The sequence below is a fragment of the Budorcas taxicolor genome, chromosome 11 (genome assembly GCF_023091745.1).
Source record: "Budorcas taxicolor isolate Tak-1 chromosome 11, Takin1.1, whole genome shotgun sequence".
NCBI lineage: Eukaryota > Metazoa > Chordata > Mammalia > Artiodactyla > Bovidae > Budorcas > Budorcas taxicolor.
The window spans coordinates 51,657,447-51,673,436 of NC_068920.1; the positions used below are offsets into that span (position 1 = coordinate 51,657,447).

General features: G+C 51.4%; 1 protein-coding gene across 1 annotated transcript in view; it reads left to right on the forward strand.

Annotated features, from left to right (window-relative positions):
• LOC128056657 (inositol hexakisphosphate kinase 3-like) overlaps window positions 1-15,990 on the forward strand; it is a 62,698-nt gene extending 46,708 nt beyond the window's left edge. Inside the window, exons 6-8 of the mRNA XM_052649464.1 lie at window positions 11,777-11,851; window positions 12,593-12,662; window positions 15,810-15,990. Of these exons, the coding sequence (XP_052505424.1) occupies window positions 11,777-11,851; window positions 12,593-12,662; window positions 15,810-15,937 (273 nt within the window). The 3' untranslated portion in view covers window positions 15,938-15,990. The remainder of the gene's footprint in view (window positions 1-11,776; window positions 11,852-12,592; window positions 12,663-15,809) is intronic.

Below are 15,990 nucleotides of genomic sequence, written 5' to 3' on the forward strand. Positions count from 1 at the left end.
CAGTCATAGGCTGTGGCGTAGCCAATAAGGCAGAAGTAGATTTTCTCTGGATTCTCTTGCTTTTTGATGATCCAGCAGATGTTGGCAATTTGATCTGTGGTTCCTCTGCCTTTTCTAAATCCAGCTTGAACATCTGGAAGTTCACAGTTCATGTACTGTTGAAGCCTGACTTGGAGAATTTTGAGCATTACTTTGCTAGTGTCTGAGATGAGTGCAATTGTGCAGTAGTTTGAACTTTCTTTGGCATTGCCTTTCTTTGGGATTGGAATGAAAACTGACCTTTTCCAGTCCTGTGGCCACTGCTGAGTTTTCCAAATTTGCTGGCATATTGAGTGCAGCACTTTCACAGCATCATCTTTTAGGATTTGAAATAGCTCAACTGGAATTCCATCACCTCCACTAGCTTTGTTCGTAGTGATGCTTCCTCAGGCCCACTTGGCTTCACATTCCAGGATGTCTGGCTCTGGGTGAGTGATCATACCATCGTGGTTATCTGGGTCATGAAGATCTTTTTTGTGCAGTTCTTCTGTGTATTCTTGCCACCTCTTCTTAATGTCTTCTGCTTCTGTTAGGTCCATACCATTTCTGTCCTTTATTGTGCCCATCTTTGCATGAAATGTTCCCTTGGTATCTCTAATTTTCTTGAAGAGATCTCTAGGCTTTCTTGTTCTGTTGTTTTCCTCTATTTCTTTGCACTGATCACTGAGGAAGGCTTTCTTATCTCTCTGTGCTGTTCTTTGGAACTCTGCATTCAAATGGGTGTATCTTTCCTTTTCTCCTTTGCCTTTCACTTCTCTCCTTTTCTCAGCTGTTTGTAAGACCTCCTCAGACAACTGGTTCGCCTTTCTGCATTTCTTTTTCTTGGGAATAGTCTTGATCACTGCCTCCTGTACAGTGTCACAAACCTCTGTCCCTAGTTCTCCAGGCCTCTGACTGTCAGATCTGATCCCTTGAATCTAGTTCTCACTTCTGTGTGATCGTGAGGGATTTGATTTAGGTCGTACCTGAGTGATCTACTGGTTTTCCCTACTGTCTTCAATTTCAGTCTGAATTTGGCAATAAGGAGTTCATGATCTGAGCCGCAGTCAGCTCCTGGCCTTGTTTTTGCTGACTGTATAGAGCTTTTCCATCTTTGGCTGCAAAGAATATAATCAGTCTGACTTCAGTATTGACCATCTGGTGATGTCCATGTGTAGAGTCTTCTCTTGTGAGGGTTTGCTGTGACCAGTGCGTTCTCTTGGCAAAACTCTGTTAGCCTTTGCCCTGCTTTGTTTTGTACTCCAAGGCCAAATTTGCCTGTTACTCCAGGTATCTCTTGACTTCCTACTTTTGCATTCCAGTCCCCTGTAATGAAAAGGACATCGTTTTTGGGTGTTAGTTCTAGAAGGTCTTGTAGGTCTTATAGAAGTGTTTAACTTCAACTTCTTCAGCATTACTGGTTGGTGTCAGAGGGGCATTAAAATCTCTTGTTAGTATTGTATTCCCATCAGTTTCTCCCTTTATGTCTGCTAGAATTTGTTTTATTTATTTAGGTGCTCCTATATTGGGTTCATATGTATTACTAAGTATATCTTCTTCTTGTATCGACCCTTTTATCATTATGTGGTGTCCCTGGGCATCTTTCTTTATGGCCTTTGTTTGAAAGTCTCTTTTGTCTTACGATGCTGTGACCCCCACTCTTGTCGTTTCTGTTTGCGTGAAATAGTTTTTCCATCCTCTCACTTTCAGTCTGTGCTTATCCTTCGCCCTAAAGTGGCTGTTTAGCATGCTGTAGGCTCTTGTTTTATTACCCAGTCTGCCATTCTGTGTCTTTTGATCAGAGCACTTAGTCCATTGACATTTAAGGTAATTATCTCTAGGTATGTGTTCATTGCCATTCTAAACCTGGTTTTCCAGTTGACTTTATATTGCTGCTTTGTTCCTTTCTTTTCGTTTTTCCTTTTATGGTTTGATGGTACCTGTTTGCTTTAGACCAGTAGTCGTATAAGCTCAAATGCATCAAAAACAAAAAAATCCACACTTTCTTATTCCGCTCTCCCAAATAAGAATGATGTGATTTTAATGTCCTGTTTTACATCTTCATGTTCATCCTTTTGTTGTTCACTGTGGTTATAATTGCTTTCACAAATTTTTTTTCTGTTTTTTTATTTTAATGTATGTTTTGGTTTATTGAAGTGATCTACAATCCTTTCATATATTTTGCTTTTTCTATTGTGATTTTCCCTTTCCTAAAGGTTCTTGCTTCTCTTCTCTTCAGAGAAGACCTTTCAATACTCTCTTCAGGATAGGGCTAAGTATTGCTGTATTCTTTTAGTTTGTGCTTGTCTGAGAGATCCATTCTCTCTCCTTCTATTGTAAATAATGATCTTGCTGGGTAGAGTACCCTAGGTTGCAGGTGTCTGCCTTTCAGGACTTTGAATATATCTTGCTGCTCCCTCTGGCCTGCAGAATTTCTACAGAGAAATCAGCTGATACTCATGGGGGTTCCCTTGTAACTTACTCTCTTGTTTTTCTCTTGCTGCCTAGAAGAGTTCTCTCTTTATCTTTTGCCATTTTAATTATGATACGTCTTGGCGGGTTCATCTTATTTGGAACCCTCTGCTCTTCCTGTACTTCTATATCTGTTTCCTTCGTCCGGTTTGGCAAGTTTTCAGCCATAATTTCTTTAACGTTCTTCTTCTCAAATCCTTATGCATAGATTGGCACGCTTTGTATCCCATAAGGCTTATGTGTTGCTTTCATTTTTTTTTTCCATTTGTCTTTCTGCCGTTCTAACTGATTTCTGTTATTTTGCCTTGTTGACTAAAAAGATGTATAATGTGAGAGTTGCCAGTTGTGTTCTATTTGGGGCAAAAGGAGGACTGCTGGGAGACAGCTCTGATAGCTATCTCTCAGATAGCTCTCTCAGATAGCTCTGAGAGACTGCTGCAAAGAGGCAGTGGGTTAGGTCAATATATAAGATTTTGGTGAAGGGGGAGTTCAATGCAATTAAGTGCTTACTTTACCAAAGGATTTCTGCTCGTCAAGAGGAGCTGATGTCACCATGAAGGGACTTGGTGCTTTTCTAGATATGAAGAGATGCAAGGGTTGGGATTGTAAAATCAGTTCCTGCAAACACCTTACTGTCTAAAGACCTGCTCCACCAGCTGCCCTGGAGCATAGAGTGCCCCCTCTCCACCCTGAACTCCCCTCAGGGCGTGTGGAAGGTCAGCAGCTGCAGCAGCTCGGGGTCCCGTCTCCACAGAGGCAGATGGCAAAGGCCTGTGGTGGTGTTCAGTTGATATGCTCTTGGCAAATGCCGGTTCGTGGTTGACAGTCTCCCAGATCACTTATTCATCCTTCTGCATTACTTAGTTTGCTGTTACTGCCTTTAGCTTCGTTCCCATCTTGGCAATTGAGTTCTCTGATTCTGATTGCCTCTTCTTTATGTTCATCGTTGTTCAGTCCCTCAGTCGTGTCCGACTCTTTGTGACCCCATGGGCTGCAGCACGCCAGGCTCCCCTGTCCTTCACCATCTCCCAGAGCTTGCTCAGACTCATGTCCATTGAGTCAGTGATTCCATCCAACCATCTCATCCTCTGTTTGCCCCTTCTCCTCCTGCCTGCAGTCTTTCCCAGCATCAGGGTCTTTTCCAGTGAGTCAGCTCTTCTCATCAGGTGGCCAGAGTATTGCAACTTCAACTTCAGCATAAATCCTTCCAATAAATATTCAGGGTTGATTTCCTTTAGGACTCACTGGTTTGATCTCCTTGCTGTCCATGCGACTCTTAAGAGTCTTCTTCAGCACCACAGTTCAAAAGCATCAACTCTTCGGCGCTCAACTTTCTTTATAGTCCAACTCTAACATCTGTACATGACTACTGGAAAAACCATGGCTTTGATTAGACGGACCTTTGTTGGCAAAGTGATGTCTCTGCTTTTTAATACGCTGTCAAGGTTTGTCATAGCTTTTCTTCCAAGGAGCAAGTGTCTTTTAATTTTGTGGCTGCAGTCCCCATCCACAGTGATTTTGGAGCCCCCCCAAAATAAAGTCTGCCACTGTCTCTGTTGCAGGAAGGGGGACCCCTTCCAGGGCCCGAAGTGGGCTCTTGTCTAACACTTGGAAATGAATTATCCAAGGAGACACACTAGCTGACAAAGCAAGAGGCTTTATTGGGAAGGGGCGCCCGGGCGGAGAGCAGTGGGGTGAGGGGACCCAGGAGAACAGCTCTGCCACGTGGCTCACAGTCTCCGGTTTTATGGTGATGGGATTAGCTTCCGGGTTGTCTTTAGCCAGTCGTTCTGACTCAGAGTCCTTCCTGGTGGTGCACGCTTGTTCAGCCAAGATGGATGCCAGAGAGAAGGATTCTGGAAGGTGGTTGGGCACATGGTGTCCCTTTTTGACCTTTCCCAAACTTTCCCTGTTGGTGGTGGCTTATTAGTTCCGTGTTCCTTACCAGGGCCTCCTGTCGTAAAACTGTGGTGGCTGGCCAGGGTGGGCAGTTTGAGTCAGTGTGCTTTCCCTAACATTTCTACTTTTTCCCCACCTGTTTGCCATGAAGACTGGATGCCCTAATCTTAGTTTTTTGAATGTTGAGCTTTAAGCCAGCTTTGTCACTCTCCTCTTTCCCCCTCATCATGAGGCTTTTTAGTTCCTCTTCACTTTCTGCCATTAGAGTGGTATCACCTGCATATCTAACACTGTGTGTTAGTCGCTCAGTCGTGTCTGACTCTTTGTGACCCCGTGGACCGTAGCCTGCCAGGCTCCTGTGTCTGAGTAGTTCTCAGGCAGGAGTACTGGAGTGGGTTGCCATTTTATCTGAGGTTAGCGCCTTGTGACAGTTATCTGCATTTCTGTCCATCGCCTTTCTTAACTCCTGCACCATTTCTTTACCTTCCTTTTGAACCCAGCACCTGGTAGACTGGAGAGGTGTGTTTCGTTGCTTGGCCTTTTAGGGGATTTCTCTTGCTCTTATCATTGAGAATGGTTCCTCTGCTTTTTTATTTTACTTAGATTACTGTGACTCTGAATCTAGAGAAAACGGTCATCTGCTGTGATCATGAGCAGCTGGTTTTAAATGGGACCATCCCTGTGTGGCCTGTGTGAGTCGAGTATTTTTGGTGTGAGGGCTGCTTTGTTACGGATGCCTGCCGTGTCTTTCCTCACGTGTGCTGGCCCGTGCCCCCTTGACGGCAGTGTGGCTGCTGTTGTGGTGACCACAGCCTGCCCTGGGTGCTGGGCAGGGCCTCCTCTTTGCTTTGTGCTCGTCACAGCCCTGTTAGGGGCAGGGTCTAGTCCCCAGCTGTTGGAGTAGAAGCCCCAAATCCAGTTGCAGGCCGTGGTGTGAGGTCGGTGGGACTGGCGTGCCCCACTGGAAAAGGAGCTGCTGTGTGTGCCTCCGCAGGAGTTGTCTCCCGGGACGTGTGCCCCGGGGCATTTCCTGTCACCTGTGTGCATGCTTTCAGAGCACACTGTTGTTGGCGCTGCCCTTGGCCCCACCTCTGCTGTGGGAGTACCAGGAATCAGCTCAGATGTCAGCCCCGCTCCCCTGTATGCCTGCTCCAGCCCTGCCTCCGCTGGGGGGGGGTGCCATTAATCGGTTCAGATGGCCCCTAGATGCTGCTGCCGGCATAAATTTGCTGGTCACTTACCCGCCAGGAGTCAGCTCAGACTGCAGCCCTGCCCCAACCTGTGGGCAAGCCACTGGCCCTTGCACACTCCCAGAGCTCGGGGCAGAGCCGTGCCCACTGCGACACCTGAGAGCAAGGTTGCTGTGGCGGGTTCGTGCCGTCCCCACCCCCACGTTGAAGGGGTGGCTTCTGGGGCAGACCTGGGCTCTATCCTGACATGCACCACCCCCCTGCCATTGCAGCTCAAACCACACTGCAGGCCCTGTGGGCTGCCTCTGCACAGCCCAGGGGAGCCCTCTGAAGGCCCAGTGCCTGCCGCAGCCATTCTCCACGCCAGCAGGCGTGTGTCCTGGGTGGCTGGGAAGTACAGCAAGGTTGCCCGCGCTGTCTTGCTTGTCTCCCTCTTCCTGCCTTCCACAGGCCGGCACTGCACTCTCCTCTGAGGCTCCCTGTCTTCCAATGGGCCTCCCAGTCAGTGAAGGGGCTTCCCAGGGTAAGGGAACCTTTTCCCTTTGAAATGAAGGCTTTCTCCTGTCCTGATTCCTTTTATTTTTATTTTTTCATCCTATTCAGTTATATGGTGATTGTTCTTACAGCTTTGGTTATATGAGATCTTCTGCCAGTGTTCAGTGGGTATTCTGTGAACTTGTTCCACATGGAGATATTTTGATATATTTGTGGGAGGAGATGAGCTCAACATCCTCCTATTCCGCCATCTTGATCTCTGCCCCCAGTGGGTGTTTTTGGCTGTGCCGAGTCTTTGTTGCCACTCAGGATTGTCTCTGGTTGCAGCGCACGGCCTCCTCGTTGCAGTGTCTTCTCTCTGTGCCCAGCATGGGCTCTAGGGCACGTGGAGTTCTGGCGCCTGGGCTCAAGCTGGAGGCGCCTGGGCTCAAGCTGGAGGCGCCTGGGCTCAAGCTGGAGGCGCCTGGGCTCGGGGGTGGTGGCACCTGGGCTCGGGGGTGGTGGCGCGTGGGCTCGGGGGCTGTGGCGCGTGGTCTTCGGGGGTTGTGGTGCGTGGGCTCGGGGGTTGTGGTGCGTGGGCTCGGGGGTTGTGGTGCATGATCTTTGGGGGTTCTGGCGTGTGGCCTCGGGGAATGTGGCGTGTGGCCTCGGGGGATGTGGCGCGTGGGCTCGGGGGTTGTGGCGCGTGATCTTCGGGGTTGTGGCGTGTGATTTTCGGGGGATGTGGCAGGTGGGCTCGGGGGTTCTGGCGCCTGGGCTCGGGGGTTCTGGCATGTGATCTTCGGGGGTTGTGGCGCATGGTCTTCGGGGGTTGTGGCATGTCGGCTCTGGGGTTGTGGCGCGTGGGCTCGGGGGTTCTGGCGCATGGTCTTCGGGGGTTGTGGCATGTCGGCTCGGGGGTTGTGGCGCGTGATCTTTGGGGGTGTGGCGCGTGATTTTTGGGGGATGTGGCAGGTGGGCTCGGGGGTTCTGGCGCGTGGGCTCGGGGGTTCTGGCGCCTGGGCTCGGGGGTTCTGGCATGTGATCTTCGGGGGTTGTGGCGCATGGTCTTCGGGGGTTGTGGCATGTCGGCTCTGGGGTTGTGGCGTGTGGGCTCGGGGGTTGTGGCGTGTGGGCTCGGGGGGTGCGACTCTCAGGCTGTGGAGCACAGGCTCACAGTGTGGCGCACAGGCTCAGTCGCTCTGCGGCATGTGGGACCCTCCCAGATCAGGGCTCACACCCGTGTCTCTGGCATCAGCAGGTGGAGCCAGCAGGGAAGCCCCTCGGTGGTTCTTACCCTTTGAGAACCTCGTGCCCTGTGGCTGAAGGCGCAGACACAGGGTTTGTCAGGAATCTGGTGGCTTCCCAGGCCTTGAAGCACTCCTTGCAGCCACTTACGACCCTGGACCGTGCTTGTCCCTGGTTTTTCATGCCTCTTCTTCCCAGTCCCTCTGATCCCCATTCCACCGAGTCCAGCTCTGAAGTCTGTACTCCTCGAAGTGAGCGCCTCTGACTCTGTATCACTCAGCTGTCACTGCAGTGAAACCCAAACCTTCCCTGCCACACCTGCCGTGGGAACCAGGCCTCTTCTCTAGCTTCTGCCTCTGATCTCCTGTAACTCTGGCACTCAGTTACAGTCTGTCCTGGTCATTTTTGATTTTTATTGTGTGTGTATCTTGTCTCAGCTTGATCGTCAACTTCTCTGGAGCTGAGGCTGGGTCTTTATGTCCCCTGGCAGCCGCCTAGCAGAGCACTCTACATAGTAGGTGCTCAAGAAAGATTTTCAGTTGAACTCAAGGGAATAGACTCCCATAACGGGATGAACTCATTTCGGAAGTTCATTACCAAGTCATGGAAACCTTTTTTCATAGATCCCCCTGGACTGAATCCAGCCCTACCTTAATTGGCAAAGCAATCTGCAGCGCCCTTTCCCGAAAGTGCTCATGCATCCCTTTGTGTGACGAGAACAGGGGCCGCTGTGGCAGCTGCTGTCGCCACCCGAAACTCAGTTCTGAAAATCGAAATCAGTGCCTGCGGCCGCTGTGTGGATTCGTATGTATAAAAGTTTAATATGGTGAAGAGAAATTTACTGACAACCGAGCAGGGGAAATGCAAAGGCAGCGAAAATAGAGCCTTCGAGGGCACTCTGTCAGCTGAACGCCCATCCCATTCTCATTTAGGGGGCAGAGCTGGATTTCCCACAGTATCCCTTGCTGCCTTTTTCAAACCCAGTGCTGCTATTAGTCCTGAAATGTCCGTAATCTCATTAGGTGCGAATCAGAATCAGGTAATTTAAAGATTGTCTGTGAGAATGTTTCCTCAAGTGCACAATACACCTCATCAGAGGAAAGTGTGTCAGAATTCAGTGTTTGTGCTGAAATCTGTGAATAAAGTGTAGGATGTGGGCGTGTGGTAAGGCTTCTGGAATTAGAGAATTGTTTCTATAGATGTACTTTTAAGTAGTAAATAAGACTATTTTGTAATTGCCGAGCTTGGGTTGGGTGTGACTAGAACCCCAGAATTGGCCGTGGCTCCATCTCTGCTAAGGCGGTAATAACTGGCCAGAAACTGCCATAGCTCAGCTCCCATCACCTCCACTGAGCTACCTTTACGGCCTTGTATAGACACCTTCTGACCTCAAGTGGGAAATTGAGTGACAAGTTCATTTTTTGGTGGTTGGTCATTTAGAGGTGATTGTCAGATTATTCAGTGAGCTCCAGACGTTACGGAAAGTGTCTGGGAGACTGTCTTTTTAACACTGAAAGACTTTTGAAAGGTCAAGGGAACCCAGAGGGTCGCCTTGCTGTTTGAACGGTGCACTGCAGGGTGACCCCTTCCCCTCCCTGTCCCTCCCCTCTACTCTCCTGCTCTGCCAGAGGTGGGAAGCGCTGGGCAGCAAGGGGACCCCCTGCCCTCCCCCCAGGGTACAGGGGAGGTGGCTGAGCAGGCCTCCAGCCCTCTGTCACCATCGCACTCAGAGGAGGGGCAGGCGGGGACTCCTGCTGGCGGGACCCTGAGGGCGAGGGTCTGGTGGGAGCTGGGACTGGGGAGGGTGCAGCATGCCGGCGGTCTGTGCCCGGGGGAGCCAGGCGGGGTGCTGGCCAGAGTCACACTGTGAGAGCTGGGTTGGGACAGTGGTCAGTGGTGCAGGAGGGGAAGGTCAGGACGCGGGGCCTACAGGCGGGGAACAGGTGCTGCAGGCGGCCACTCGCCTGGCAGAGACAGGTCGGTGTGTGATCTCTGCTGGGGTGACCGTGGAGCACTTGGGGCCCACTGAGAGCCATCAGGGTCAGGACTGGAGGTTCGACCAGGGCTGGAGCGGAGCTTCGGCAGTCACTTCCGCCTCAGCCGTACCAGCAGCACTGATCCACCGATGTCCCCTCCACGTGGGCACGAGCCGGCCCCGTGCCTGGAGGGCACCCGACCCGTGGGGGCTACTACCTGCCCCCGCCAGGATCCCAGGTGGGTCTTTCTGGCTCCGCCAGTGGCGTTGAGGTGCCCTCCCCACGCCCTCACTCCGCTGTCGCGGGGCTCATCCTGAAGTCTTCTCTTTCACCTGATTTTAGTGCAGTGAAGGCCTGTGTCTACTGTAACTGTTGACTGCTAATAGTAACCACCGTCGCTAGCGTCCCAGGCCCTGAATTCAGAGCAGTTCAGGCGTTACCCCACTTACTCTCACATCACCCTCAGAAATAGGGAATATCGTTATCTTTCTTTTAAAAGAAGCGTTAATTTGGCCAGTATGCTTCAAAAATGTCAATATAGGAAAGGCAAAGAAAGGCTGAGGTGTCCTGGCTGCAAGAGAAAGAAATGTGGCAGGTAGTGCTGGAGGCGAGCCTGGGCCTAAAGTACTGTTTTCCTACAAGGATTTTTACTGAGACAGTTGACAGAGTTGGAATATGGACGCTGGGATAGATAGAAGTGTTGTGTCAATGTTGAATGTCCTGAATTTGCTCATGGTTCTGTGGTTATATGAGAGAATGTCGTCATTCTCAGGAGATTAAGTGTCAGGAGAGAGAGGATGATTTGCCCGATACCCCAGAGCTCATAAGTGACGGGATCCAGACACGGTGGCTTGACCCTGCTGCTGCCCACAGCCACGGACACCTGCTCCAGCATGGGCGAGGCGTACCGGAGTTCTCGTCAGTTTAGAAGTGAACACATCCATCCAATTGCCTTGTGACAGTCTACACAGCCGTCGCTAGAAGTCTGGCTGGTGTTACTCTTTTTCCTTTTGCGCCTTGCGCCTTCTGTTCATCTGCTGTCTGGTTAGCTCTTGGTTTTGCACTCCCTGCCAAGACAGAACGTTCAAAATGCTCTTCCCGCAAAGTGCGCGCTGCAGGTTCTTTTCCAGCTGGACTTTGTCTGAAAGCGCTGCCTTGGGGAATCAGAACTCAGTCACCAGCCTCCTGTTTTTCCATCCGTTCTTTCTTTTCAGCCCTTTAACCCTGATCCATTCAAATAGTGCCTTTGGTTATTATTCAGCAAACCCTGGCTGCCTCCGCAGCCCCTCACCTCTTCTCTTCTGACATGGCTGCCCGGGCGTCCCGCTGACAGGTGGCCTGACCTGGGGGTGGAGCGAGGAGGACTCGGCGACGGGTTGTCTTCTTTGTCCGCTGTAAAGTGGGGATGCTATCTGGCGCGCACCTGGAGGCAGAGCAGAGCTCCCTTTTTAACACTTACCTGCTGACTTATTCATGTTCTTTCTTCTTCGAGAGAGGATTTAAGTTGGAAATTCTGGGAGAAAATATTGAAGAGAAAGTTTCATCCTGGGGAGCTTTCAGAATTCTTGGCAGAACGACCTAAGGAACTGTAGCTGAATACTGGCAAAGGCAGAAGGAAGGGAAAACTAGGAAGAGGCATGAAAGGGGAAAGCCCGTGTCTCCTCCGTGTGTCGCCCTTCCTCGCTGGAATTCCCCGGGGCCACCTTCCTCCTCTGTCTGCAGGGCGTCCTTCTGCCCCGCCCTTCCTCACAGCGCCTGACTGCCTCTCGCTCTCGGTTCTCCTCAGTGCACCTGTCTCGTCCTAAAACAAATTCAGCAGCTCCTTACTCACCACAGGTGAAAGTTCAGATGATTTTTTTTTTTTGGCCTTTCATAAGAGAATCTGTATTGTGAAGGTTTAACTCAAAAAGCTCTCTTTTTTGTTCCCGTGCATGCTCAGGCCCGCAGCCAGGCGGCCCGCTCTGAGGCATAGGCGGCCCCTCCACCGGGAAGGCCCGCTCCACCCTCCCCAACTCCTGTGCCTTCTGCAGAGCCCTGCTTAGCCCCACGTCCGTCACCTGCCGACCACTGGGGCACGCGGGAACGCGCCTGCTCTGCCTTCTCGCGGCCCGCACTGCCCCCGGCACTCCTGCCAATGTTGGATTTTTACTGCATGCCTCCCGCCTCGGTGGCTGGCTGATTCACACATCACGGGTGCCCCACAAATGTTGATTTGCCAGTTGAGTTTTTCTGCAGGTTGGGGGGTTGCTGAGGTGGAATCATTATTCCTAAAAGGAGATTTCTGACAGCAGGACCTGTGGTCGGAGAAGCCAGCGCAGAGCTGCAGGCCTGCTTCCTGGGAAGGCCTGGCTTAGGTGGGGCCCTTCCTCAAGGTATACACTGCAGGCCTGCTTCCTGGGAAGGCCTGGCTTAGGTGGGGTCCTTCCTCAAGGTATGCGCTGCAGGCTGGGTTCGGGCAGGGCCCGTTTGCTCACTCTCTCAGGGTTCTTTGTTTTTCAGATTGCAGAGCCTGAAGCCTGTGATCAGATGTTCGAGAGCTTGGCACGCCTCCATTCAAACTACTACAAACACAAGGTGAGTGGGCCACAGGCTTTTCTGTCCCCAGCCCTCTGACTGGAGACAGCCAGTAAGAGTGAGGGAAATCTGATTATATGATGTTTTGTGTAGAATTGTGATTTTGCTACTTTCAAATGTAACCAGTAATTTCAAGCCAACTGAGGCACTTGGTAGAGGCTTTTAAATCACCTAAATGAAAGCTGTTGGCAATTTTGAAGAAAAGCCACGTTTTGTATGCCAGGGGGTGCTTCTGGGCGTGTCTGACAGCTGTTGGGTCTCGCACAGATTTGCCCACCCTCCTGCCACACTGGTGACAAAGTTGAGGTGACCAGGAAGTCCTGTCAGAAAACGCTGGGCCTCTCCTCAGCCCTGACGTGTCTGCTGTCAAATTCCACTGTTTCTTCCCCAGTCTTGAAAAATGTGCTCAGTAACTCCACAAATACACATGGCCGAAGGCCTAGTCTGCATGAAAAGGGGATTTCTCCCAAATCCTCGTGACCCAAAGTATGGTCTGGGAGCAGCAGCATGGCACTGCCGGGGGGCCCCTCCCAACCCAGCCTGGGTCTCCAGAGGCTCAGGCACCAGCTCGCTTCAGAGCCGGGATGGCGCTGGTGTGGCCTCCAGGTGGCGCTGCTCCCCTCCCTCTGGCCTCTGGACACCCAGGGCCTGCCCTTGAGAGCTCGCCTCTCTCCACGATGTGGGCCCTGGGTGTGCCATGAAACTAATCTCTCCCCGCTTCCTCTCTGCCCCTGTGACCAGTACCCTCGCCCCAGAGACACAAGCTTCAGCGGCCTGTCCCTGGAAGAGTACAAGCTGATCCTGTCTACAGGTATGGGAAGCGCAGCTGCTGCTGTTTCTGGTTGGTTTGCAAATGGGTTTTTGAGTGGCCACAGGGAATCATCTAATAAGACAGCTTTGCTTGATGGAAAGTCTTGTGGAATAGCCCACAGGAAATTCTGAAGCTACAGGGCTCATGTTTTTTGGTCATAGAATATGGAGAAGGTCAAAGGCGTTATTTAAAAAAAGCAAATTTATCTTTAGAGCTTTTAAATTCAAGACTGGGCAGCAGGGAACAGGGGAATATGTATTTGCCAAATGGAAGTAGTTGAAATCAGGATGGAAGGAAAATAATTTTATTTTTATGGTCCTAAGAGGGCTTTATAAACAATGAGGGTTTTAATTAAAACAAAAAGCCATTCAGTGGACGTGTATGGGGACACGGACTGCGGGTTAGATACGGGTTTAACTAGGTTTGTTTTGGAGTCCTTGACAGACCCTGATTAACAAGAAAGGAAATACCCTGCCTCGCCCAGCCCCTCCTTCTTCCCCATCTCCATTGTCACTGGAGGGGCACGTGGCAGGTGGTGGCAGGGGGAGCCTGGGTTGAAACAGGCAGGTTCTGGAAAATTACTATTTTTATTGCCAAGGACACTGCATTTAAAAATAGGCTAACCTTTTCTGGGAGGCCATGGCCCTGAAACATTTGCCTTCTGGTACTCTAGAAATTTCTGTTTCCTATTTCTCTGATACCCTTCAGCCACTAAGGTTTGAGGATTTAGGCTTCCAGAAAACTCTTAGCCTTCTGAACAGATTAAGACCTAGTGTTGTCATCTGCCATTGTGTGTTGACCCTGATCCTGTTTTTATTACAGTACTCTCTGAAAAACTAGGGTAAAGATACTTTGGCCAGGCAGAATTACTTAATTGGCAATTTTATGTATATCCAAGTGAATATATCCCCATGTCCCCAGGCCCATGTAATTACAAGCTTCGATGCACAGTGTTATTGTGAGGACCCCAAAGAGTTTAAGCAAAATTTGAACTTGAAATCAGAATAGAAAGGAATTCTAGAAGCTCAGCCTCTGCCCTTTGTTAACCCTCGGGACGCTAGGTTGGGGGAGAACAGGGACGCCAAGAGGGGAGACGCAAGACCTCCCCAACTGGCCTGTGCCGCAGCCTGTTCTGGGACGGCGGGGAGCTCAGCCTTGGGAAATTGGCTGATGAGCTTTCACAGCAAGCCTCATACTTCTGTTGTGACTCTGGAATCAGGTTACCGACTGTCTCCTCTGGCAGGCCCGGAGAGCACCTTGCGCTGTCTGTAGTGAGGGTCTGAGGGCCTGGAAACGCTGACATGTGACCGCCGTGTCCGTCCCGAGTGTGTCCACCCTGGGGTGGGGTCCCCGGAGTCTCTGAAGGAGCGTCAGGGCTTGTCGGGACAGGGAGCCCACGGCATCCCGTTTTGTGCCCCACGAGGCAGTCTGGACTTCTGGAAAAGTCGGGGTAGGATGCTGGGCTCGTGGCTGGGGTACAGTGCAGGTCCTAATTTAGTCGGGAGTCCACTGACAATAATTGTAATAATGTAAGTTACCTTTTTGTTCAGAACAGGTATTCTTTTTTCTCCATAAGTTTCATTAAGAAATGGAAATCCAGGCTATGAATATTAATGTGAAAATCTAAATTTAAAATATAAGTAAAATTAGGTATCATAGAACTTTAGCCCTGGAGAGACTTTAGACCAGTGGTTCCCAACTAGGGCGCGATTTTGCCTCGAAGGGGGACTGGCAGCGCCTGGAGACCGTGTTAGCTGCCAGGCTTGGCAGGAAGGGGCAGTTTGCTACTGCCGTCCGGTGGGTCAAGGCTGAGATGCTGCCACAGTGCCAGGTCTGCCCTGCAACAGAGAGCTCCCTGGCCCTAAACCTCGCTGGTGCTGAGACTGAGAAGCCCTGCCCTGGTCGCTGAGGGGTGGGGAGGAGGGGTGGATGTGTTTCTAAATGAAGGCCCCTCTGCCTCCTGCCGCCTTCACGTCTGTGAAGATGGCCACCTTTTCTTGAATGTGGGCCAGGTGCCAAGCACATCACCTCCATTATTTCCTTTAAAGGTCACAACCTGTGGGGCTTCCCTGGTGGCTCAACTGGTAAAGAATCCGCCTGCAATGCAGGAGACCTGGGCTCGATCCCTGGGTTGAGAGGATCCCCTGAAGAAGGGAACAGCTACCCGCTCCAGCGTTCTGGCCTGGAGAATTCCAGGGGCTGTATATGGGGTCACAAAGAGTCAGGCCCAACTGAGCAGCTTTTCACTTTTCACCGGAAGCTCAATGGTAAAGAATCCTCCTGTCAATGCAGAAGCAATGCAGGAGACACGGGTTCGATCCCTGATCTTGGAAAATCCCCCGTGCCTCAGAGCAAGTAAGCCCACGAGCCACAACTGTTGGGCCTGTGCTCCAGAGCCCGTGAGCCTGTGTTCTGCTACAAGAGAAGCGCCCCCAGTGGGAAGCCTGCACACTGCAACTAGAGAAAAGGCCGCACAGCAGCGAAGACCCAGCAGTCAGAAATCAGTGAAATTACTCCAAAATACAGCTCCCAACTTCTGAGGAAGGTGTTTATGTCTCCACTTCACAGATGAGGAACCTGATTGCTTGAGGGGACCCAGTGTGGAAATGGTGGGTGGGGACGGGGGCCCAGGCCCAGCTCCCTCCTGGAGTCGAGGGTGTCTGCTCATCCCCGTGGTGTGGGTGGACGTAAGTGCCTGGGTTCAGACCCCAGCTCTGCCGCTTCCTGCCGTGGAGCCTGCTCAGGTTCCCTTACCCGACTCTGCCTCAAGTCCCCACATCTGTACAACGGAGACAGCCCCTGTGGCTCAGGTCAAGTTTTGTGTCGAGCCTCAGGATGCGTGGGTTGCAAAGCTGACACAGCAGCGCCGTGTCCTGGCTCAGGTTGGGCAGAGCGGGCCCTGCTTGGATGCTGCATGGGGACCACGTGAGCAGAGGCCGCTGTCAGGATGCGGTCTCGGCACACCAGTGCTCATCCACACTCGCGATATTTGTCTGTTACCCTGCTTGGCTCGCTTCTCAGAAGTTGGGGCTGTGCACATCCTTTTTTCTGTGAAGAGAGGCATGCCTGTATGGCGAAAGCCCTTGAGGCCAGCCTGTGTAATGATTTTGCACTTCACCTGTTTTTTGTTGTCTTCTCCTTTTGCAGATACGTTGGATGAGTTTAAGGAGATGAATAAAGGCACGTGGAAGAAGCTGCAGGAGAAGTTCGCCCCCGGGAGCCCCGAGGGGAAGCACACAGCCTGGGCGCGGGCCCTACCGCGCCCGCGCACCTAAGCGTGGGGCCGTGTATGTTGCCACCGTCAATAAAGCGCCCTGATTTCCCCATC